A 25,920-nucleotide genomic window follows, 5' to 3' on the forward strand; every position below is an offset into this window, starting at 1 on the left:
CCAAAGCCTGTAAATTGACTTGAGCTGGTATTGCAGGTAAAACTGGCCTGGAAAAAGAACAGGAATTTATTAGCAAGTGTATGGAGAGTCTGATGATAGCTTCGAGTAACCTGGAGCAAGATTCTCATTCGAGTCTGACCATTATTGAAAGAGGGCTCTTAATGCTGAAAACACACCTGGAGGCTTTTAGGAGAAGGTAAAAAAACTCTACTGATATATTTGGATGCTGAATTTATTTCCATTCCTCTTATCATAATGATGAGTGTGTTAAGGGTGATTATTAATTTAAGGAAAGGTTTCTTTGTGTGAAGGGAAGACAGTAGGGAATAACTGTGAAAGGTAATAAACAAAGTTTAAACAGTTACCAGAGTTGGCCCTGGTTCTTGTATCAGTATGTGTGGATGTGTTTGTGTTTCCCCATCCCTCACCAAAGAAACTTCTTAAAAGTTACTTTATTTGAAAAATAGCAAGGATGTCAATAACTTCCTCTTACTGAAAAAAAATCAAAACAACTCCTTGCAGATTTTGTCTTTCTCTCATTGTTCAGCATACATTAGTGTTAAATATGCCTTGAAAAAAAACACTTTTTCCATGTTTTTCCCTACTTCCTAAGGTTTGCATATCACCTGAGACAGTGGCAGATTGAAGGCACTGGCATCAGCAGTCACTTGAAAGCCCTGAGTGACAAACAGTCGCTACCTCTAAGGATTGTCTGTCAGCCAGCTGGACTTCCTGACAAGGTGAGTGAAAACTCCTTTTCCAGGCACACCCTACCCTATTAAATGCTAGTAATTCCATAACTCTCTTGGGAAAATAAAACACCTGTTTTCTTTCAGATGACCATAGAAATGTACCCTAGTGATCAGGTGGCTGATCTCCGAGCAGAAGTCACACATTGGTATGAAAATTTGCAGAAGGAGCAGATAAATCAGCAAGCACAGCTTCAGGAGTTTGGCCAGAGCAGTCGCAAAGGGGATTTCCCTGGTGAGCTGTTCCTACCTGGAGATTTTACCTTTACAACTTAAATGATTGTGGGTTTTTTTCCCCCCAGATATCCCAGCTAAGCAAACATTATGATTTATTTTCTTTAGCTGTAGTTCTAATTAATATCACCCTCACTTCTAATTGATAGTGTTGTTTCTTAAGACCTACCATTTATTTGAAATGGCAAAGAAAATGTAAATCCTCCAAGTCCTCAAATCTGTCCAAATTCCATATTCCAACAGATTTTTCCCCACATTATTTTTCTTCTTATTGTTTGAATTATGTTATTTTCTGTAAACTGGAGATTCTGTTGCACATGGCTTGATAAAATCCTACATTTCTGTATATCTTATTCTGCATTTCATCCTATTCATGCACTTCTGGCTCTGCCATTGATTCAGAGTTTGAAGCCACAATCCAAATTCATAATTTATGTTCCATATACATGTATTCCAGTCAGGTGGAAGATTTTCCTTACTCCTGCAACTGCTTTTTAATTTATGGTCATCCTGCAGCAGGACTGATTCTTCATCCTGCTTTGAGGCTCCTAATTTGGAATGTCACCTTGCTTTGTATAGTGAATGTTGTTGTTCCCTTAGTGTGTTTGTGAGTGAAGGAAAATTCCTGCTTTATTCTTCAGGAGGATGTTTCCTAAATCCTCCTGATGTTATATATTACAGCATTCTTATCAGTTATTGCTGATCTAAATGTTTTCTGAATTATCTTTGTTTTCTTGGTTTTTCTCTCTCATTATAAGCATGTGTTAGCATGTAATGAATAATGATCTGAATCAATTCTGTCCATGAACAGCTCTTTCCAGCACCACTATTAGTATATGTTTAAACATGATTCAGAGTTGCTTTTCACAGTTTAACAACTTCTACAAACCATGTTTTACACAATGTAAGTAAACCAGACTGAGTTTTGGACACATTAATTGCCTTCTTTATAAAGTCCTTCTCCAGCCACTCATCAGAAGCAGTTTTGGTAAAGAAACTGTCTTGTTTTTTGCCACAAAGCAGAAAATACTTATTTTTGTTATAACTGGCATTTTAGAAAAACTTCATGTTGGGCTAAGTGTCCTTGTAAGAAGAGAGTCTTGGTTGTCTGCACCAAATGGAATTTAAGTCTTAATCTTGCAATCGTTCAGGTTTCTTGTTCAGTTTTTCCCTTCTGAAGTGTGATGTGACTTCTTTGGTTCCAACTTATATTTAAGTAGGATTAATCATCACTTCTTCGACTTGACCACAAGTGTGTGTGGTACAAGGGGATTTTGTTGATGATCCCAATCATTTTCCATTATCCTTCTGTGGCATAGTGTCATGCAATTTACTACAAAATACAGAAGGCGTGTCTAAATTTGTTTTACAAACACTTCTCACTACAGAGTTGGGTGACCTGTTATTGAAAAGGTTATTTATAATATATGCAAGTAAATTTAGTTGAATGTAATTACCACTTTTCTTAAGGAAATGACATCAAGTTTTTGCCTCTACTAAGGGCTGTACTATTAAAACTGTGAAACTGAAACTATGATTCCAGAATTTTGCTGAAATAGGCTTTTGTCCTAGGTGGCCTCATGGGACCTGTGAGAATGATTTCATCTGGGCACGAGCTGACAACTGACTATGATGAGAAAACGCTCCATGAGTTGGGCTTTAAGGATATGCAGGTACTGGCAGAATGAGAGCAGTCACTGGAAACGGTGGCCAAGAGTTTATTTTTGTGTTCTGCAGCTGATTGCTGCCTGTGGGGCTGGGTGTGATCAATATTGGGGTGGTAGCAGCTCAGGACTGGAGTCCCCCCAGCCTCAGGGGCAGAATCAGGAGTGCAGCTACACCGTGAATGCCTGAAGTGAAAAGCAAACCCAAACTTCATTTGTGACAGTTGCTGAAAATGCCACAAAGTAAAGATAGGAGTACAAACCAAAAATTTCTCTTTAATTTTTTAATTCTGATACTTATGAAAACATTCCATGGCTTGTCATAAAATTGTCTCTCTGCTCCTTGCGTGTTCCAGATGGTGTTTGTGTCCCTGGGTGCCCCCAGGAGAGAACGGAAAGGTGAAGGTGTCCAGCTCCCAGCTTCCTGCCTACCTCCTCCTCAGAAGGACAACATTCCAATGCTTTTGCTCCTGCAAGAACCTCATCTTACCACCCTCTTTGATTTGTTGGAGATGCTGGCCTCTTTTAAGCCTCCTTCTGGAGAAGTAGCTATGGAAGACAGTGAGGTAATTTAGAGTAATTTTATTAGAACAATTACATTTAAGTCTTAATTGGATTTGGTTTTCCTGTGAAGCCTACTTTTTGTCTGCTCTATTCAGTTGCTAGAGATGTTTATTACCTGCTTATTCACATGTGGTAAAATCTTTATCGTTTTCCTTTTTTCTTAGCAGTGTTCTGATAAATTTTAATGTTCTAAATGTTGTAGAAGCTATAAAAACAATTCTTAAGAAACAATATTGATTATTTAAGTATATGTGATGACTCATAATTGGAATTGGCTTGAAGAAAGGTTTGTAAAGTTTTATTGCAGAAACCCAAGCTTTGTCTTGTATGCCATCATTAGCTTGAAGGAAATTAAATCACATATAGTAGGTTTGAACCTGTAATTTATTTATAAGTTTTATCTGCATTTAAAAATTTCAAAATATGCGATATGATTTAAAGATCATGTAACTTAGTTTCTTGCAAGTTCAGACTTCAACTATCATGTCCTAATTATGGATTTAGATAGCAAATAGCTTCTTAATTACAAATAAATACATTTGTGGGCTTTGAAATGTCGTTTTCTCAAAGAAGTTCACAGTAAGAATGATTGTGGTTTGGTTTGTCAGAGTGCAAGGTGTGAAGAGCTCCATCTCCATGCAGAAAACTTATCCAGACGTGTCTGGGAGCTGTTAATGCTCCTACCAACGTGCCCTAATATGCTGCAGGCATTCCAGAATATTTCTGATGAGCAGGTGAACAAAATTTTACATGTTTATCTTTATTATACTTGAATTTAGCATCCAGTGCTTCAGTTCAATTTTCCCCAAATAGGAATGTTATATAGTAAATATATTAAGTGTGCTGAGATAAGAGTAAGCCTAATAAATCTAAAACTAAACAGAGATGTCAGCTTAGCTCCCAACGTTTGTTCTTATCATTTAATTTTCAAAATTTATTTTATAAATGAAAAGAATGGTCAGTACTAATGATCACAATCTTTGTACTTAGATTGAAAGAGCAGTTTATTCAGCTGCAGCCTGGCTTTTACACTGTGGCTGTTGTGGTAGTGATAATTTTGTACTCTCTTCCCCCAGTTCACAGCATGGTTTGCTTGGAAGCACAGTTAATTTCTTATCCTACAGATGAAAATATTATTCAACCTCTTTAAAAGTGGTAGAAATTACATCCTAACAGATTTTAGATAATACAGCTCTTTATGCATACATGCATCACAATTTTGGTGGCAGTTCCAGTGTGACATTTGCTTTCCTCTAATTTAAAATTGTATTTTAGCATATAATAATGTTTCATTATTCTGATTGTTAATCATGGATAGAAATATACTTGAAATTGTCTAATTTCAGATAACAGATGAAATTAAACCCCAAACAATTTGCCCATGCCACTTGAAAAATCCTCTCCCTGCATTTTTAAATAGATGAGCATTACATATAATTGTATTAATTGTTTTCTATCTTTTTTTTTCATCTTTTAAGGGTAATGATGGCTTTAGCTGGAAGGATCTTCTGCGAATAAAAAGTGCCCATAAACTTTTGTACGCCCTAGAAATTATTGAAGCTTTGGGCAAGCCCAACAGAAGGATAAGACGTGAATCTACGGTAATTTTCCTGCACAGAATATCTGGATTTCTTTGTACCAAAGCATATATTGATGATTTATTTTATAATATTTAAATTTTTTAGCTGTTTTTACAGTTTATCTTGTTTATATTTAGGGAAGTTACAGTGATCTTTACCCAGACTCAGATGATTCAAGTGAAGATCAAATAGAAAACAGTAAAAACACGTGGAGCTGCAAGGTTTGTTTTTCCTACAGTATTCCATGATACCTAAGACAATTTTTCAAGAGATTTAAAATAAAAACCCATTTAAAACATTATCTATCCAAAAATCTTTTATCTCAAATTTAAGGATAACTTTTGCAACATTGGTTTTCTGTGTTACCACAGCTTCTAAATTTGTCATAGCCATGTACAATTATTTAATTTGTTTTCATAAAATATCCAGCTAAATAGTTTATAATTTATTTATTGATTTAAAAACTTAGGTTGGTATCTAACTGATCTTAGTGGTTATTTCTGTATCTGCTTTTTCTCACTTTGGTTCCATAACATCCTTACAGTTTGTTGCTGCTGGAGGGCTCCAACAGTTACTGGAAATTTTCAATTCTGGGATCCTAGAGCCTAAGGAACAGGAATCATGGACTGTAGTAAGTGTTCATTCACCCTTTCTCTCCAGAAGAACATTCCTGTTGTTTGTAAAGACTTTTAATACTTTGAGCCTTTGTTACAGCTATTTTTCTGCCACGAAATAGATTCATTCTCTGATTGAAACCACCAGAGTCTATGTAGTAACATCTTTTTTCAAAATACTTTATTTTCCTGGAAGAGTTTATAGAAAAAAGGTGTGTGTGTGTATGTATATATATATATACATTGACTTTTTTTACATTTTAACACCACCCTTCCTGTTTTTCCTATGGATTTTAGGGAGGGTTGTCCATTCTAAAAATTGTAGAACTTAAAAGTTGTAGCTCATGGAACCTTAGAGGGAAGAAAACCTGGGTTCCTTCCTCAGGAATGATTGCAACTGTATTGATATTACTGTAACAGATCATACTTCTTTAAGGAAGTCAAAAGTAGCCAAACAAGAATGGAGTATTTATTTTTGCTCTTTTTTCTGCTTATTTTCAGGAAGGTTGTTATTTGGAAAAGTATTTATGATAGTGTGTATTAAAAGCAGTAATCTGTTAATGATCTTTCCCAGCATTTTCCTCTGCTGTCAGTGAGATAATTAGTATAGTGGCTGTGGTGTTAATAAAGGCACTTTTTAATAATGAACATGTTATATAAGAATGACTAATAATCACATTTTTCATTATTATTCTATTGTTAGTTTGAGCTAAATTCAAGTTACTTCTGATTTTTTATCCTTTATACCTTGCTGATGTTTTCAGTTGCAAATTCCATAGCAGGGATTGAGTTACGTGTACAATAAATCCCTCAAAACTGAAGATTTCTTTTCCTTCCCTTTCCCAGTGGCAGCTGGACTGTCTTGCTTGCTTGCTGAAGCTGATCTGCCAGTTTGCAGTGGACCCCTCAGATCTGGATTTGGCTTACCACGATGTCTTTGCCTGGTCTGGGGTAGCAGAGAGCCACAGGAAAAGGACGTGGCCGGGCAAATCCAGGAAGACAACAAGTGACCACGTCAAGGGCCTTCATATTCCTCGGCTGACAGAGGTAGGAGACACACAGAAGTTCTGTGAGCTTTAGAAAACAACTCCTTTTCTAAAAGAGTAAATGTGAAGTCCTTATTTTAGTAATAAAATCACGTAGTGGAAGTCAGTAGTACTAATTGATATCAGTAATATAATTGATCTCTTACTTGTTCTCTAGAAAAGTATTTGAATTGCTTTAAACCTGACAACCAAAAGGTGTTTCAGTGATTGGTGAACACATTAATTGGGAATTCAGAATTCCAGTGCTTTGTCCCTGTTTCTTAGATTTTGTTTCTTAAATTGATCAGTCTTTTTATTATTAACTTGTGGTTATGAGCTGCCCTTGTCCTCGCTAAATCCGTTTTGGATTACTTTAATAAACACTAAAATGACTTTATTAGGGATATCTGAGTGAGTGTGAACTTACCTGCAGCTGTAAACCTTCCTGCCAGATTCCTGCATGCTGATTTCCTAAAGCAGGCTAAGCACATGGAATATTTTGGCATCAGGGAAAAGTTCACTGTAAATTGACCTTCTTGGGCACAGGACCAGCTGTGACTGCCAAAAAGTGCAGGTCTGGACTCTGAGCTGGAGCCAAACTTCCCCTTTGTTATACCTGGAAAGACCTTTACTGTTCTGTAAATATCAGCCATTTTGATAAAACAAAAATCCCTAAATCACCAGGGCTACTGTCATACAGGGAACTTACTAAATGAATTACATTTTTTAACACATAAATTATGCTGTTGCTTTCTCTAATTGGTTTTAAATTTTTAGTTGCCAATTGATTAATATTTCTGATTGCCATGGATTTGATATTTAAATATTTTAAGATTTTCTTCAGACTTGAGTTTTAAAATTCTGTGTAGTCTGTCAGGTTTGTTAAAGATGAATATTTTAAGAGTGTTTAGTCAATAAAAGGTATTGATCCCTGAGAAAGGCAAAATTTGTGTCCAACCTTATTCTCAGCCCTGTGTCCTCAAACCTAAGGTTTTTAAAAGGCTGTGAGTAGTTTATGCTTTAAAAAAAATAGTGTTTTTACTTAAAAGGATTGAATAAATGGTTGATTTTCCTATTCAGTTGAATTGTCTTCCTTAGAGAATGAAATTTTAGCATCTAGACCTAGTCAGTGAAACATGGGATTTTAGCTCTACTTTAATAAAACCAGTAAATTGTTAACTGTGAAGATGCTGTGATTTGCCTTTGGCTCTTCCTCCTCTGCACAGGTGGGTTTATTTAGATTCACACAGTGTGTATAATTGAAAAACAGATCAAAAAGCTTGTTGTTATATTAACTTGTTTTTTTTTTTTTTTTTTTCTTTCAACTTCAATTTTTAAAGGTGTTTCTTGTACTTGTCCAGGGAACCAGTTTGATTCAGCGACTTATGTCAGTTGCTTATACATATGACAACTTGGCACCTAGGTACAATATCTTTTTATTTTTGTGATAAAGCTGATCGAGTGTGCACATTTTCATCGCTGCTTTAGTTCACGACTCCAGGGCTCTTCCAGCTGTGGTCCCCATTGACAGCCACATCAGAAATGGAGCTCCAGAGGTTGTAGACTTGCTTTTCTTAGTCACCTCCTGCGGTGGCAGAGAGGAGAGGGCTGAGAACTCTGTGGTCAGGGTGTAAAAGGCATGGATGTATAAACTATAAAGGACATAAATTCTCATGCCAAAATCCCCTCTCTATTTTCTCCAGAGCATTCCCAATTTCAAGGCAGCGTAATGGAGAAATTAAAATAAATTTACTTTCATGTTACTTAGTTGTCTGCCAGTTTTGACTTATTTTTTCCATCCTGCTGATACTGAAGGCAAAATCTGACCTATTAGAGATTTTGGTCCTGTTGCCTTTTTGTCCTGAGAAAAGCAATTCTGTGTAAGGCTGCATTGAGGCAGTCAAACTGATGCTGGGGAGGTCAGGTTTTTGCTGCATTGGACTTGTAGAATTGTTTCCAAATGATGGATAGTTGTTTTACCATATTTTTAAAAGATTGTTAAGGACATTCAGAACATTTCCAGTCTGCAAGTGTGCTTAACTTTGACCTCTAGTTGTCATAGTCCTATAATTGCAGGAATAATTTTTAAGTACATATGCTATATTTTTGGTTTCATAACCTTTTATTGTAATTAATAAAAATGGAAGTAAATAAGTATAAAGGTTTAAAGTTTATAGATGGATACTTCTCCATAACTTTTAATCTTGTAGACAGTAAAGCTTTATGGGGTGACTTGAAGATTTTCATAGTTTCGTTATCATTGCTAATTTTGAATACTACAAGCAATGAATCCTTTTAAGATGAGTGATTTTCCAAGTGGTTACTTAAGATTAACTGTGCTGTGCCTTGTGTGTACTTGTATTTCTGAGTGATAATCTGTTACGTTCTGTGATAAAATTCAAATTATTTTCTCTTCTTCCCATCAGGGTGTTGAAGGCTCAGTCTGATCACAGGTCAAGGCATGAAGGTCAGTGCTGCAAAACAGCTGTGTCAGGAGCTAACAATAGGGACAGCAAATCGATGATAAGTTATGATTTTGATTTATTCCACTGTTAGAGTGCTGGAAAATCGTTTTACTCCAAGGAAATATCCATGGTTTCTGAGAGAAATCCACTCCGGGTTTTCCCTTGATCTAATTTTGGGTTCAAATCCAGTCCGGGTTTTCTCCCCAGTCTGGATTCAGGGTGAAATCCAGTCCAGGGTATTTCCCGATCCACTTTCCAGGGGAAATCCCATCCATGTCTTCCTCCCATTCGGATTTTCTTTGAAATACAGTCCAGGTTTTCCCCGATCCATTTCCCAGGAGAAATCCGGTCCGGTTTTTTCCAGTCCTAATTCCAGGTGAAGTCTGGTCCGGGTTTTCTTCAGTCCTAATTCCAGGTGAAATCCGGTCCAGGTTTTCTCCCAATCAGGTTTCCCAGAGAATTCCTGGCTGGGTTTCTCCTGGTCTTGTTTCTGGCTGAAATCTCATCCAGATTTTCCCAATCCACTTTCCAGGCTAAATCCCATCTGAATTTTCCTCATTCTTACTCCCACCCCTGATCCACAAACTTTATCTAAGACTAGGAAGGGGGAAAATTCTGTTTTATTTTGGGAGTGAAGCTGGGGCAGGGGTTGGAAGCATCTTCTGCTCAGTGAGTTTTTCCATGGGCAGCAACTGCTTCCCTCTTGCCGAAATTTTTGTTATTGGGCTTGTGGCAGAAATTCCATGGGAGAATTTTTAGCTCGGGTTGCATCAATGAGGAGAACAACAAAATCAGACAAGTCCCATACAGCACTTTATCCTGCATTAATTACCAGTGGCAGAGGTATCCAGGCAGGATCCTATCGAAATGTAACACTTTGCAAAGAAGAAAGTAAGAAATTCCAGTGGAAGCTAAGGAGAAGATGAAGGGCTACCAGGAATAAACTCTTGTTGCACCTGAAAAATTTAAATAGACCTTATTCCAAGAGCAGCTTTTTATTCTGCCAAGAGGAAAAGCTTCATTGGCAAGACAGGTGGGGTCCTATCCCATAAAAAGCTGTCCTGGATTCCCTTGGATGTATCTGTAATCAGTGTTCAGGCTTTGTTGGCTGGGAACAAATCCCAGTTAATATTGGCCCCAGAAATTGCTGTCACTGGGTGGGTCTGTGCTTGGGCTCTTGCTGCTGGCAGTCTCTCTCCTGAATGATGAAAGATGAGGAATGGTTTCTCCATTGATAATTGGATGAGGTGGTTGAAAGTGTAGTCCTTGAAAGCATGCTGGCCTTATTAGCAGAGGAAAGGTGACACTGGATGGAGTCTGAAGCACTGCACAATGCTCATTCTTACTCTGATTTCCCTACAAAGATGCTATCTAAGAATTTCCAAAGTTACTTGGGGGTTGCAGGATGATTGCAGTGGAACTTTTGTTTGAGGAAACACAAACGTGGCCATAGAAATGAGTACAAAACAGGAAATAAGTGTGAAGATGTGATCCAGAGCAGCAGCTCACAGGTTAAGAAGTAGATTTAGGAAAGGACTGTGCCCTAGTAATATTTGATCGAATTGGATGGTCATCATTAATACAGTGGTCAGTATTTAATCAGGATATTGGTAAAACTCTGAGGTTTTTTTGTATCCTAAGTGCCAAGAAAGATTTTTGTTTTGCCTGCTAAAGTGACTGAAATAAATGTCATTTTGGACTGTGCAAACCTTCTACCCAAAAAGCTGTTGCTGTTGCTTACAGTGGGGTTTCTCTCCTGCTCTTTCAGTCACTCACTATTCCATGTGGCTCTTGGTGAGCTGGGCTCACTGCTGCTCCTTGGTGAAATCCAGTCTGGCTGACAGTGATCATTTGCAAGACTGGCTCAAGAAACTCACCCTTCTTATTCCAGAGGTATGGTAATGGGGAGGTTGTTGCATTCCTAATTAGTGTCATTAACTTTGGGTTGCCATTAAATTCAAGACATGTATTTTCCTGCTTAAAGTGGCAAGATCAGCTTCAGTTACTTTCAGTGCTGTGTAAGAAGTGACCATTGGAAGGTGGCACATCTGTGGTTGATGGCAAGCCAGGTTGTAAACTCTCACCTTTCTCCATGGCTGGTGGTTGAAGGTCAATTTTTCATTGCAATTTGTTAACATTTCATAATTTGTTGAAATTTCTGGGTGATGCCACCTGACATGAATTAAATGTGCTTCCCCCATTATGTTTTTTACACGATTAAATTTTTTTTTTTTACTATTTTATTTTTCTGTACTTAAGAATCACAAAATGAGTTGAATGGGAATTGATACAAAAATCTTTTTCATGACCAAAGGTTTGACTAGCTTTAAATAATTTTTTCTCATGTAATAAAGACTTAAAAATTGCATCAGTTATATTCTCAGTAGAAGTTTTTTGTATTTACTGATGATTGCTTAAGGGTGGACATGATGTGATAATTTTTATCTGTTGCTTTATTACTCAAGCACAGAAAAAGCTTACAGGCTGGCTCCATTTAAAATCCCTGGAAATGAGAGAGTATGAGCTTCCAAAGCTTGATTAGACTGTGGATGTTTTTCTTAATAAAAGAAAGAAGGAAATAGTTCTTCTAGTGAAATTAAATTAATTAGTAGTCACAAATGAGTAAGGGTAAATTTAGGATTCACAAAAATTTCCTTGGTTTGCCAGGTGTGATATTTTCTATTCTAATCACTGTAATCATTCCCATAGAAAATACTCGAGACACAGGGCACAGACAAATCATCTTTTTAATTAGAATAGTATATTTTGCATTTTTCTGTAAGCATTTTAAATGCACATTATTTATAATACCTGTTTTAGAAAGACACATTCAACCCTGCTAACCTCATAGATATTATGAGAGGAATTGATGCACCTGTGAAAAAAAAGGACACAAAAGAAAAAAAAATCTTGCAAATAATGTGTGTAATCATGTAATTTGATTATTTTTCCTAGACTGCAGTTCGCCATGAGTCTTGCAATGGTTTGTACAAATTATCTCTCTCTGGCCTGGATGGGGGAGACTCAATCAATCGCTCCTTTTTGCTGCTGGCTGCATCAACCTTGTTAAAATTTCTCCCTGATGCTCAAGCTCTGAAACCAATTAGGGTAAGGATTTAAGAACTGACAAGACTTTATCAAAGATATATTTAAATACAAAAATTCTTAAATTTTTAGCATAAAAACTAAAAATGGTTAGCTCATTGTCGTTGTGTCTGAGGTACTGTTTCATATACACAGATATATGAAGGCTTCTGGTTTAAATGTTTCCAAAAGCTTTCCACAAGTGGTTAAACTGTGACACTGCAGTAATTGCCTGGAGAAATGCAATATTTCTCTCTTTTTCAGGAGAGTTTAAAATTAGAGCTGTATTAACTAATTGAAATCAGCCCAAGTTTCTCATGTTTTGTCCAGTCTAATCCTGAATATTTTTGTGATTTGCAGTGGGTGGGATGAACTCCACACTATTCTACAGATCTTTTACATGTCTGCCAGATCATCCTGACAATTTTTCAAGAAAATGAATAAATACTGCAGAAGAAAAATAGAACACGCACTGTTACCATTGTAAAATACATTGTTCTTATACTTACCTTAGAGGATTGAAGAAAGTAATACTCATGTAACACAGTTACTGGCTTCACTGTGGTTTTTTAATACAGTTATTTTGTCTTCTACTTCAGAATAAAAGCAATTTCTTTCCACAGATAGAGGATTATGAAGAGGAAGCTGTGCTGCGACCTGGTTGTAAGGAGTATTTTTGGCTGCTGTGCAAACTGATTGATAACATTCATGTCAAAGATGCAAGTCAGGTAGGTTTGCTTTGCACTCATACCAATGTTTAGTGCTTTTAATTGCTGTCTTCAGACATTTTTTTCTTAAAATCTGATGGACTGCTGTGAGCAGCTCTGGGATGTTTTCCATCTCCCAGTGTACTCTGGTGTGTATTTAGTAGCTCCTGGAGTCAGGCAGTGACTCTGTAGGGTCAGGAAAGGGGGGGTTGTTGTAACACACAAAGGTCACAGACATGGGAATGCTGTAATTATCTGTGAGATTCACTGTTAATAATTCCAGTGTGTTCCAAGGAGGAGCAAATCAACAGCCACTTAGCATAAGTTAGAAAACTTACCTTAGAGCATGCTTGAAAATGAGTTTTAATTATCTCTGTTTTTCTGTGTGCAGTAATAAAATTTTCTCTAAAAGAAGTCCATAATTATTTCCCATTTTATTTTGAATCAGACAACCCTGCTTGATTTAGATGCACTGGCAAGACACCTTGCTGACTGCATTCGGAGGTGAGCTTTGCCCACAGGAATCTCACTTGGAATTTGCATTGTGTTTATTGTTAGTGGAGCAGAACTGTGACATTCCTTCTCTCCCTGTGTGTGCATATCCAGCAGAGAAATCCTTGACCATCAGGATGGGAACATAGAGGATGATGGGCTCACGGGACTGCTTCGCCTTGCAACCAGTGTTATTAAGCACAAACCACCCTTCAAATTTTCTCGGGAAGGCCAGGTGAGAAGGACACTGCAAGTCCACTGAGAGATCAAAATAGTACCTTTTTTACCACATTTTGATTGCAGGGCTCAATATATGAAAGTATGTCATATTTCTAGCCTTAGGTTGATCTACAAACCCACACATACTCCTTTATTAACAAGTAGCACATACACTTCCTTCCCTTTCTGTGTAATTCCAGGATAGAATTCTTCCATCCCTGAAGTTTTATTTATTTTCATTTATTATCTTTGAATGTTTTTACTATTGATCAGAAGTAATTGGTTTAAGTCCTTAACAACAGCTGATTTTGACCAGATCCTGGGCAGTCTGATCTAAAAGTAACATTTAAGCTCTATGCCTGTGCAGTGGCAGAGATCTGTTACAAGATTATTACATTCCACCTGTGCTTGTGAGGCAGGGGAAATTGCTAAAAAACTTTTATGTTTGAGAACTGCATTGTCGTTAAAAAAAAAAAGCAAATTGTGTATAAAAACTGGTTTTAAATGATATTTTTTTCTGTAGGTTTTACAGAACTTATTACTGGGCCTTTTCAGCTGAAAAGTGGGCCCTGGTGTCTAATGATGTTGCTTATATCTTGACTGTTTATTGTTACCATAAAACAGCCCTGAAGAAAATTTGATTGTCCAAATGTGACGTTGCTGGCAGCATTTTAAGAGACCGCTTCTGTTGTTTTACTGGATAAGCATATTTTACTTAGAGAGAGCTTGCAGATTAAATTAGAGTAAGAATTCAGTTCACAGAGTGTAGTGTGGAGGAGGATGTGGAAATTAAAATAGAGGTCTGCAAAGGTCAGATTTATGTAGTTTGGATGTATGGAAAGGTTAAGAAAAGTTTGAGAAACTAGTCTTCAAAGTTACTGAAAATCCATGTCTGGTTTGGCAAGTCATCAATCATAAAACCAATCACATTTTGTTATTCTTTTCCAATTGGCATGTTCCTCTGTAGACTATAATGTGGTTCCAGTGCACTTTATGCAATATAAATTGTTAAAATCTGTGATTCAAAACTTATATTCAAGTCAGAAAGTTCTGCATGATAGAGGTCCAGAAAGTCTACAGAAGTTCCTAGAAAATTGTTAATATGTGATTTATCTTTCAGGAGTACATCCAAGCTGCTAAATGTGCCAATGTAACTGTTTTCCAGGAGTTTCTGAGGGACATCTTCAATCTCCTGTTCTTGCTGCCCAGTCTGAAGGACAGACAACAGCCAAAGTGCAAGTCCCACTCCTCCAGGGCTGCTGCTTACGACTTGCTGGTGGAAATGGTGAAAGGTTCTGTGGAAAACTACAGGCTGCTGCACAACTGGGTCATGGCACAGCACATGCAGTGTAAGAACCATAGGCACAGACAGTTTTGGAGTGTTTGATGGCCACTAACTCTGCTCTGGCAATTCCAGTCTATAGCTCTGATATTTGTCCCCATCACCTGGGGTACTGTCACATGAGTGTTGGCATCTTTTGCTCACCTACCAAATTCAATCCCATAATAATTTCTGTATCAGATGTTCTTAAATATGGGTTATTTGGAGTGTGTGGTCCTGTTAAACATTACACAGGTAACATTGGATTCTGCATGTTTCATCCTCTTGTGCTGGATTTAATTTCCCTTTTTCCTTTCTAACATGAACCATGGGATATTTATACATAAACCAAGGTATAGAAACCACATGGAGGTACTGGACTTATGAGCAGCCCTGTCTCTGGTCTCATTGTAGTTGATTTCAGTCTGTACCCAGATACCTGCATAAAGCAGTTTTGTTGTGCCTCTTGGCTTCCATGCTTCCTGCCTTTTGGAACCACAGTTCCTATGTATAATATGGAAATCATCAACATTTCAAGCTCGTTAATATTTTATCTTTGGTTTGCAAGTCCTCATTATGCATTTTTAGCTTGCTAGATTTCCTTTCGTATGCCCTGTTTAAACTTCTCTAACCTGAGGTTCTGTAATTTATTATAATCTGTGGAATTGATTTTGGTGCCTTACAATTCAGCAAGCAAAAGAGAAATCTGGTGATAATAATGCTTTGTGTTCTATTCTCATATGCCTGGGGCCTTCCAAGTTCTCCTGCTCTCAGAAGAAATATTATGAAGAATATATTTTATGAAAATATTGGATATTTATGTTTGCTGTGAGCACATTATCTGCTCCTGAGGTTGTCTGTATCTCTCCAGGTGCAATCACTAATTTTTTACAATCAGTGGTTTCCTCACTCCAAATCTCAGTGATACCTCAGTGTTGAAGTTTTCTGTAAGATTTAACACGGTTCTTATTTCTTCCAAACACTCTTCCCTAGATTGATTGATTGTTCCATCCCAAGTTCTCCAGAGCCATCTGCTCTGTGTTCCTGCTCCATATCCAGGATTTCTCACTTGCATGAATGTTAATTTAATACAACTGGCACTGTACTGTTGTCAATGTGATGTGCACCCAACACAAGACTTGGGATACCTCAGTTGTTTAAGGGTTTGTTATTCCATTGGTGTGATCCAAAGATTATTGAAACCGGGCTTTTCCACTTTGTTATCCCTGTAATCTTATGAGTCTTCAAAAATCTGAGTCTTAGGCCTATCCCTCCATCCTTCTTAGGAGAAACATGAAGGGAAATATTAGAAATTTCCATCCTGTCTTTGGTTTTAATGTGTCTTCTTCACAGGGAGGGTTCACAATTCATTCAGGTTGATCTTACTGAAGAGTGGATTTAGGTACCTTCCATGGTTCATAACATTTCTTCAGTGTTTTGGAGCTTTCCTTCTTTAAAGACTGATACAACCCTTCAGTTCAGAGAGTAGGTACTTCACTTTCCAGCAAGTTTAAGATCATGACTGGTGTTATGGATGGAGCCAGGAGCATCATCAGGAGGTGGAATAGAAAGAAATTCATGGTCATTCTGAGATGAAAAAATTCGGCTTTAGTTTGCTTAAAATAGAATGTGAACATTGCAAGTTTGGTTTCAAGTTTCCCCCTCTCTTGCTGAGAAAAATCTGGTTTCTATAACAACAGAGAGGAATAAAGAAGATAGACATCAACGAGCCTCAAATTTGCCATTCTAGTTAAGATCCATATGGAGAAGGAAAAATTTTATTCCACAAATGAAGTCAGTCACTTAAAAAATCCCAGGGTGGGGAAGACAGGATCGTCCTGAGAAAGCCCTTGTCAAATTCCTGAATGCTCTTTGTCAGATGGAAGGAGGTGGAAGATCCTCCCAGCTGCTCTGTGAAGTACAGAGAAGTCAACTGATTGCTTTGCAATTACAGCTTGATGAGCTCTAAGCAGAGAGAGATGCTGAGTCCTTTCATCAGAAAGCATGAATTAGGATGCTGTAATTTAGAGGGTGCAGTTAAAAGAGGGAATTTGGGATTATTCTGCCATGCTAATGACCTTCTTTTAGGAGGTGAAACCTTGCAGGGGAGCTTTGTTTCAGCTGGCTGACCAGCCTAGGTAACCTGAGGTCACACCACTGAGATTTGTTGGAACAGGAGAATTAAACCTCTTTTCTTCCCTCCTTGGAGCTTCAGGGCTAGTAGTTGTTCTGGTGCCAATGCCAAAATGAAGATTACAACTATTATTTGTTGTGCAACAGAACATCTTGTGGGTCTGGTCTCTGAAGACCTGAGGATGCCAAATAGTTTCTTGAACTTTTGTTTGATAGTGTGGATTGAGAAGAATCCTTAATGAGTCTTTCATCTGTGACAAAATAATTAACGATTTCAAGTTCAAATCTTGAACCCCCTGTAGATTTTATGGATTGTAAAATAAATCCAGACTATTTTGGGGCATTCTTTTCCCCTTCTTGATCTGAACATACACTTCAGCAGAGGTGCTGAGTTATTTGTGGGACACACTGTGTTTTTAGAGAATGACGTCTTTGGGGATGAACACCAAAGCTGGATGCATTGCAGGGGTTTGTGTCCAACTTCTTGGATACCAAGGAAGATTTTCTAAGCTGGTTGCCATCTTCCTGACTGGCAGATGAAGAGAACTTTGCCATTCTGATTTTTTTGGCAGCCATATCAGAAAAAGGCTCATGAAAGAGTCACTCAGCCCTGCCAAACTTGTCTGGTGCCTCCAGAAATCCATCGCTACATCTCGTATGAAATACAGAGGAATAGAAAATGGCTTTTTCAATCTGATTCACTTTGGAGAGCACGCCCCTTGCAGCCCCAAGTGGTGTGGCAAGAAGGCTGCTGCTCTATCCAAAGATTTTAAAGATTTTCCTGAGGAGTATATAATCCATTTTCCTAAAGATCAGGCACAGTCTGGCTTGTGCCTGTAAATGTACAGTGCATAACCAGGTTACATTTTATTAGTGCGGACATCAAGCTTTTCATTGTATTTCTATTTTTGCAAATTACACATTGAATTTACTGTTTCTCTGCCTTGTGTGATTGCTGCTTTTCACAGCTTCCCATGCACCTTACAAGTGGGATTATTGGCCACATGATGATGTTCGTGCTGAGTGCAGGTTTGTGGGTTTAACCAACCTTGGAGCCACGTGTTACTTGGCCTCCACAATTCAGCAGCTGTACATGATCCCAGAGGCCAGACAGGCAATTTTCACTGCAAAGGTGAGTGTGGGGCTTGGATAGAAATTAATATTCAGAATCAAATCAAATACTGATGCAAATACTGAAAAAACACAGATTTACTTCTAAGACTTATCCTAGGTAAAAAATATTTGGTCAGTATTTAGTCTGCTTCTTGTGTGGTTGGATTCTTTTGCTGGTGTCTGAAGTGAAGAGATTTTTTCCTGAAATATTTAAATGTGGTAGGTTCTTAAGGTGGCATTGGAATAAAATGTTCTCAAAGTGATATTTCTGTTGCTTTCAACCAGGTTGATTCAGGTTTGGGTTTATGTGAATTGTCTGTTGTTTCTTAACTGCTAATTTGTCATTTTGTTAACAAATGGTTTTTAATGAATGTTTATAAAGTCCCAGAGCACATATCATGCTAGCAGAAGTACAGCAGGTCCTGTAGATTATCATGCATTGGTTAACTTCCAGAAATGTCATCTTATCACTTTTATCTCTTCATTTTAAGAGAGAAATTATCATTTTGGTCCCTGACATTAGCAGGACAGATAAAATGTGTGAAACACCCTAATTGGCAGTGACTTCATCATTTTCTGTTATTGTTCATTGCTGGTACTTGTCACATAACTTCTGGATTTGCCATTTGTAAATGCATATGAAAAGCTAAATAAGAGAAAGGCTGCTGGTCTGCACAGGAAATGCATTTTGGGGAGGGCTGTTCAGAACCCTCACAACATCTGTGAATTAAAAAAAAAATATTCCAAAACTTTATAATACTTTCCCAAATGCTCCTACCTGCATTAAAGTTCTAGAAAACAAAGAGTTATTTTGTTCTCAGGTTTAATGTTGACATGCCAAAAAAAGTGTAAAATAAGTATAAAAATTCTAAATGTAAGGTAATAGACTGTGTGTTCATGTACACAATCATTTTTCTAATGGTCCATAATAAAGTAATTGGGGTTTTATTTGAATACCTTTTTTATGTATGGTTTTGGAAAGTAATAAGCAAAAAAATCAAGTATTCTTTTATTGATTTCTGTTAGTACTCAGAAGATATGAAGCACAAGACTACTCTCCTGGAACTCCAGAAGATGTTTACATACCTAATGGTAGGTGTGAAAAAGGGTATTTTAAAAAGTATCCTGTTTTAGAGATTCTTTGTATGTAGCTCTGGTGAATCAGTGAATTACAGAGGTGTAGGGGAGGTGGAGTTTCCTTGCTGATAAAATAAAATCCATTCTTTTTATTTATGGCTCCATTTTCCTTGCTCCATTATTTAAAGATCAATTCATTGAAATACGGCAAAATTTTGAGATTCCAAAATTAAAGCAGTTCCCAGGTTTTCACTGCTGTTAAAACACTGAAAAAATTCTGAAATAATGAAAAAAAACCTGAGGAGAGTTGAGTGTCTTGACACTGGTTTTGTGTAAGAAATTCACAACCACTTTGAAGACAAATGGGGAAAAGAATCTTGACTTTTAATGCCTCCCATGAATCATAGAAATTATTAAATTAGGTGTTCACATAAGCAGAAAATAATACAGGAACATAAAGTCATACCAAGACTTACCATTATTTAAATCTTGAAGAAAGACTTTATTCTAAAAAGGTAATATTTACAGGAGATTCTGTCTTGCTGTACACCCTTAAAAGAGAACAGAGTAAGTCAGTCCTGTATTCCCAGAGTGCAAGGCAGTGGAACGGGGAATATTCTAAAGAATTGCTTTATACTGCAAATTCTTTTCTCTGGCTAAACACATCCTGTTGAAAACTAGATGAAAACATAGAGGAGTCTGAATGAGAATTGAGCACTTGGCAAGATTTAAGTCAGCAATGTCCAGAAATACATAAATACAAGCTGATGTTCTCACATTTTATTTGATGTCTGAACAGATATGCAGAAACTGCACATGTCACATCTTCAGCCAAGAGATTTTATTTTAATGATTCATTTTATGAAGTATTCACTAAATATTTTAACACTTTTTCACTAATGATGTTTTACTCACTGGTATCATGGTAATGGTTATCAGTTAGTTAAAAACTGCTTTGCATTTCAGCAGAAACATTCAAACATGTAAGAAGCTTACATAAATCCTGCCTAATAAGCATATTGTATGTAAAATATGTCTTTTTTGAAACAGATATTCGTATATGTGTGTGTGTGTGTGGTACATCTGTGTAACTTGAAAATAAAAGGATTTGGGTTGATTTGGTTTTGTTTGATATCTTTTATCCAAAGGAAAGTGAATGCAAGGCCTACAACCCAAGGCCTTTCTGTAAAACCTACACCATGGATAAGCAACCCTTGAACACTGGAGAGCAGAAAGACATGACTGAGTTCTTCACTGACCTAATAACAAAAATAGAGGAAATGTCTCCAGAACTGGTGAGTTATTGAGAGGGAGCAAAAGGGAGTTTGACAACTTAGGGATTTGCTCAAATTTCCTTGACAGAATTTATTCATTCATTCACAGAAAAACACAGTGAAAAGTTTGTTTGGAGGTGTTATCACAAACAACGTCGTTTCTTTGGTAAGTGTTCCTTCTCTAGCCTGGTCTTTTAAAGATTATTTTTTTTTTTAACTTCTCAAAAGAAGTTATTTCATTGCTTTTTCTCTTGCATTTGTTCAGGACTGTGAGCATGTGAGCCAGACAGCTGAGGAGTTCTACACAGTGAGGTGCCAAGTGGCAGATATGAAGAATATTTATGTAAGTAATGCCAGGCTGGGGTGAGTCTCACAGATTTCTGTTACAAAGGGCATAAAACACTGCCACACACTTGAAGGTGAAGATGCTTTTTATCTGCACTCTAGTTTTGGGGTGTTTTTAGGATGATACTATGAGGTAATTTAGTTTCAGTGCAGGGTGCCAGCAGTTGGAGCCATTTGTCATTGACCATTGTTTTATAGTCAATAATCACTATTTACTTGTTTTATGTGGTTATTTTATATGAGAACTGTAAATGTCAATAGATTTAACATTTACAAGTACTACTGCTTATGAAGTTAATTTAAAGCTTACACCAGCATAATTCTATGTTTTCAAGCTTTTCAAATAACCCTTAATCCCCACAGTTGAAATTAGAGTTTAAAGGATTTGAATTCTTTGAGACAGCTTGGAATATTGAGTACCATTTTTATGAGCTGGTTCTTTAATTCTGTGTATGGGTTAGGAGCTGGATTTCCTGTCAAACTCTTCTCTTAATTCAGGTGTGTGCTCTTCAGTGAAAAATTTTGGGTCTTTATTTTCATAACTTATGGAAATGTTAATTAAACTCAAAGTAAGACTGAAAGGGAGGGATTTGGAAAGCAGGCTATGTAAGCACAAGATATAAATATCCAAGATAAATGTAAACTCCTTTTTTGTTTGTTCCATGCAGGAATCTCTTGATGAAGTAACTATTAAAGATACTTTGGAAGGTGACAACATGTACACGTGTTCTCACTGTGGGAAGAAAGTGCGGGCTGAGAAAAGGTATGGCTAAGAGGAAATAAATATTCTTAAATGTTTCTTTTTAGTAAATCACTGAAATTCCATTTGGAATAACAGTAATCCTTTAGATGGAACAGGAGTGCTCTGTTATTCATTTTATACCATGTAGGCCTATAAAGATGTGATCCCTGTGCAAACAGGAAATTAGAAGGAAATCAAATTTCCAAAACAAAGGATCTAAAGTGTCTTAGCACAAGACACAGGAAAATGTTTATGACCTGTTTTTAATTTAAAAACCCCAGAAATTAGTACCTTTTGAAACATTAGTCCTGGGTATAAAATACTAAATGCTTTCAAAGGTTGGTTGGTTACTCATTATGCAGGATAATTGCTTAGGTTTCATGTCACCCTGAATTTCTTAATTAAAATCTGTAGCTTTGAAAATGTTCCCATGTTTTGCAAAGTCTGGTTAGAAAGTAAATTAATATTTTATGTTGTCTTGGTATTGCAGCTAAGAAATTTCTTAGAGTTGTAAAACCTTGTTGTTTTAAATGACATGGGTGAGAGAATAACTTACTTGAAAATCATTCTTGCAAATTTTGAGATTTAATGCAGGAGATGTTCTGGCTTGAAATTTGTCTTTTGGAAGATGATAACTCCCTGCAGCGAGGGGATTTGCATTGTTGAATTCATTCATGGCTTATTTTATGATACTATTTTAGAAAACTGGTTTCTGCCATATGAGTAAATTTGCTGTTTCTTCCAAGGTATAGTGACAGCCTAAATAGAATTGTTTAATGGGCTAAATTTGACCTTCCTGTTGCCTGTCAGTCTGCCCTGCTCTGGGGCACTGTGAGAGCTGAATTTTATATTTGTTTTAGCAACAGATCTCCAATGTTACACTTGAAAGAAATGTTTAAAAATCTCTGTGAAAATACAATTCACTCTACTAAAGCTTTTGTAAATCATGTTTATTTGTGGTCCTTCAGGGCATGTTTTAAGAAACTACCTCGTATCTTAAGCTTCAACACCATGAGATATACATTTAATATGGTGACCATGATGAAGGAGAAAGTCAATACCCATTTTTCATTCCCTTTACGTTTGGATATGACACCCTACACTGAAGATTTCCTCATGGGAAAAAACGACAGGAAAGAAGGTTTGCTCATAAAATGAATTCAGCAAGCTTTAACACTGTCTGTGTAACACTGTGTATTTATCTGTGTATTCACTTCCTGTATACAGAGCAGAAGCAAATAAAATCATACATAGCTTTAATCAATCTATATTCCCTAAGTCACACACTGTATTGCACATATGAAAAATGGCAAGTTTTTTGTTTCAAATACTGTTTAATTTGAATTAATCTTATATTTGCCCATAAAGTATATGGGGAATTGTGAACAGTTACATAGGGTTTGTTGCTAATATTGACGTTTGGGTGTTTAGGAAATAACTGATGAAATATGGTATTGAATTCTTGCAGGTTTTAAGGAAGATGGTGGATATCTGAAGGAGACTGAGAGTTATGAGTATGACCTGATTGGTGTGACAGTTCACACAGGAACTGCAGATGGGGGGCATTACTACAGTTTTATCAGGGACATTGTCAATCCTCACGCTTACAAAAACAACAAGTGGTGAGCCATGCCATTTCTATTTCCATATTTTTAGTAACTATGAAGCTTGTTGGCTTTGTTAGATGCAGTTCTATAGGGAGGGGGTACATCCTGTAGGTTCCTGTGGAAAGCACAGGATGCTGGAATTTGATGGGCGTAAGGATATTAATTTATTGGCCTCTGGATCAGTAACCAGGAGAGCTGTGTGATCCCTCGGACACAGAGGTGGCAGGGAATGCTGTGCTGGCCTCACCACAGCCAAGGATGGCTTCCTGATGGAACTAGACTTGAATTATTTCAGTACAAAAGATTTCCTCAAGTGTCCTTCCTGAAATCTGCTTGGTACCTTGGATGAGGATCCAGCTACATTTCTGCATGTAGAATTTGGGAAAGGGAAGGGAAGTGGGCATGGAAATGGGGAGGGTCCTGCTAGGAGACAGAAGAAAGCCCGGAGCACTCTGCCTTCTACTTTTGGATGTGGTATCTCCATTTCTCACTGGAGCTCTGGAATGGGAGAAAAGATTTCCTCTATTCCTGTTCTCTAGAGTAGCAGAGCATTTCTGAAACAGGACCAGCTCATGACCTAATCCCTGCTCCAGTGGGGATCCACAGCAGTACTTTCTTGTTTGATGTTATTAGAAGGAAGTCACTTTGGGACCAGAGTTTTATTTGCTGGGTTCTAAACAAGCCATGGGAAATTAATAGGAATATTTCAATCTGAGGAATCACTGGAAGTGCCCATTAAGCTTTAATTGCTCTTAGAGATGAGCAACAGCTTTTCAAAGCTTCTTCCTGTCTTGCAGGTACCTTTTCAATGATGCTGAAGTTAAACCCTTTGATTCTGCCCAGCTCGCTTCTGAATGTTTTGGTGGAGAAATGACTGTAAGTTGTGACCTGAATTTTTGTCGTGTTCAGCTCTTCCAAGTATCTGTTACAGCCTGGTACAACCCAGGTCTTTGTATGAGGTTTTAAAAGGAAGCTGTCAGAAGTATAGTACAGGTATTACTAATGAAGCAAAGTTAATTATCAAATGTCTCTCCAAACAAGAGGTATTTCTTTACTAGGTCTGTTTTTTATCATACCATTTTATCAGGTATAAAAAAGTGAAGTCTGTAGCTAATTTAGGAATCCTTGCTTGGGGTGGCTGCTTAGCTCAGACCATTGATGAAAGAATAATTACTTGAAGCTTAGGTGTATTCTGGAAAAAACAGCACATTTTGATCCTTGTCTATGCCTTGTGTGGCTGCCTGTGACATGAGCTGGAATATTTTTACTCATCATTACTACAAACAACACTCAAATGTTCTCAGGTTGTGCCTGAATTGATCATTATTTATAGCTGTGTACATGATATAAAGCACATTACAGATAAAACAGTATCTTACTAAAGCAGTCCTGTGTATAAGACAATTTCTGTTGTCTGGGAAAGACAATATGCTGAAATAAATCCAAAAGATTCCTTTGTTTGGCACATGGATAAAATACCTTTAGGTGCCTCTAAAGAAGAGGTGTCAGTGAGATGGATGAGCCAGGAAATTGCTTGAGATGGAGGTAAAGTATTGCATAGTAGCTTTGAAAATTCAGAAAAGGCCACTGTAGAAGAAAAAAAGGAACAAGACTGCTTTGAGCAAGAACTAAATTGTCAGCAACCCTCATAAATGTCATGAAATAAATGTGCAAGTGAACGATCACAAACTGTTAGAAACTGAAGCACTGAAAAGCTTGTAATTAATGGTTTTGCTTTCTTCTTGACAGACAAAAACTTACGATTCTGTTACTGATAAGTTTATGGATTTCTCCTTTGAAAAGGTATTTCTCTTCTAAACCCTTGTTCTATGATTATATTTCTGATTTCATGATTTCTTTCTCAAAGCAAAAATTATACAGATGTTTTTTTCTCCAAGACACACAGTGCGTACATGCTGTTTTATAAACGGATGGAGCCAGAGGAGGAAAATGGCAAAGACTACAAATTTGATGTTTCATCAGAATTGCTGGAGGTACAAGTTGATTTGTTTTAACACCAATTTTAAAACACTCTAGGAGGCCCTGAACACATCAGAAATCTGAATAAACATAGGAAAGCAAAAAGAATTTAAATCACTAAGGTGACAGTCCTTTCATTTCATATTCTTCCTTAGGAGATTGCCATGGGATAGGAAGGGAATTGGGATTTACATTTGATGTGAATTTTAGCTGTTTTCTCATTCTGTCCTGTATATGGGATAAATCCCTTTCTAACACCTGGAAAATCTAATGTCCCTGCTCCCTCTGGCCAGAAGTGTTGCTTCAGCATCTGCCACGTTTTAGGTTCTTAATTTAAAATGTCTCTTCATTCCTAGCCAGCAAATCAGATCATGCTTTCATCCTTCTTGGTCTTAATAATATTAATGGATTTTATCAGAGTTAAACGTTTAAACTTTATTGCTGTGAGCATCACTGTGAATTGATGTGATCAAAAACATCACTTTAGAGAAAGGAACAGGGGACGTGGCATGAAATCCTGTTCTGGTTTAATGATGGAGATTCAAATCTTACTCGTTAGGAATTTAACAGAAGTTCTGAGAGTGCAGCAAGCTTTGGGTTAGACTTCAGCTGTGATTCTTTTTAAACTTGCTGTTCCCAAAATTTTAGCCCAAAACTCTGAATAATTAAATTGTAAAAACGAGGTCACAGAAAGAGAGAGGAGAAGGTTTGAAGCTCTGCTCTGCAGTCCCATGGCAGGCAAAACCAATACTCACTAAAGTATGAATAAAACAGCTTTGAGCCAGTTCTTTAAACTAAATAAAGTGCTTTCAGAAATAATTTTTCATACAGAAAAATTTTGGGGTTTTTTTTAGCCTTGGAATCATTTAAATATTTTTAAAATCATACTTAAGTAGTGAAATAAACTGCTTTCTTGTATCTGATGGTAGCA

General features: G+C 37.0%; 1 protein-coding gene across 5 annotated transcripts in view; it reads left to right on the forward strand.

Annotated features, from left to right (window-relative positions):
• Positions 1–25,920, forward strand: part of USP34 (ubiquitin specific peptidase 34) — a 109,515-nt gene that overhangs the window by 60,787 nt on the left and 22,808 nt on the right. For all 5 annotated transcript variants that reach the window (XM_058836807.1, XM_058836808.1, XM_058836809.1 and 2 more), the window contains exons 25-53: positions 37–196; positions 614–740; positions 837–984; positions 2,556–2,656; positions 3,004–3,213; positions 3,820–3,945; positions 4,690–4,812; positions 4,929–5,012; positions 5,336–5,422; positions 6,252–6,452; positions 7,771–7,853; positions 8,857–8,897; positions 10,664–10,788; positions 11,851–12,003; positions 12,603–12,707; positions 13,135–13,190; positions 13,293–13,413; positions 14,563–14,746; positions 17,820–17,983; positions 18,991–19,056; positions 20,190–20,336; positions 20,425–20,481; positions 20,581–20,658; positions 21,329–21,423; positions 22,371–22,543; positions 22,871–23,024; positions 23,807–23,885; positions 24,759–24,812; positions 24,908–25,003. In XM_058836807.1, the coding sequence (XP_058692790.1) occupies positions 37–196; positions 614–740; positions 837–984; positions 2,556–2,656; positions 3,004–3,213; positions 3,820–3,945; positions 4,690–4,812; positions 4,929–5,012; positions 5,336–5,422; positions 6,252–6,452; positions 7,771–7,853; positions 8,857–8,897; positions 10,664–10,788; positions 11,851–12,003; positions 12,603–12,707; positions 13,135–13,190; positions 13,293–13,413; positions 14,563–14,746; positions 17,820–17,983; positions 18,991–19,056; positions 20,190–20,336; positions 20,425–20,481; positions 20,581–20,658; positions 21,329–21,423; positions 22,371–22,543; positions 22,871–23,024; positions 23,807–23,885; positions 24,759–24,812; positions 24,908–25,003 (3,398 nt within the window). The remainder of the gene's footprint in view (positions 1–36; positions 197–613; positions 741–836; positions 985–2,555; positions 2,657–3,003; positions 3,214–3,819; positions 3,946–4,689; positions 4,813–4,928; positions 5,013–5,335; positions 5,423–6,251; positions 6,453–7,770; positions 7,854–8,856; positions 8,898–10,663; positions 10,789–11,850; positions 12,004–12,602; positions 12,708–13,134; positions 13,191–13,292; positions 13,414–14,562; positions 14,747–17,819; positions 17,984–18,990; positions 19,057–20,189; positions 20,337–20,424; positions 20,482–20,580; positions 20,659–21,328; positions 21,424–22,370; positions 22,544–22,870; positions 23,025–23,806; positions 23,886–24,758; positions 24,813–24,907; positions 25,004–25,920) is intronic.

Source organism: Poecile atricapillus, chromosome 3 (assembly GCF_030490865.1).
Source record: "Poecile atricapillus isolate bPoeAtr1 chromosome 3, bPoeAtr1.hap1, whole genome shotgun sequence".
Lineage (NCBI taxonomy): Eukaryota > Metazoa > Chordata > Aves > Passeriformes > Paridae > Poecile > Poecile atricapillus.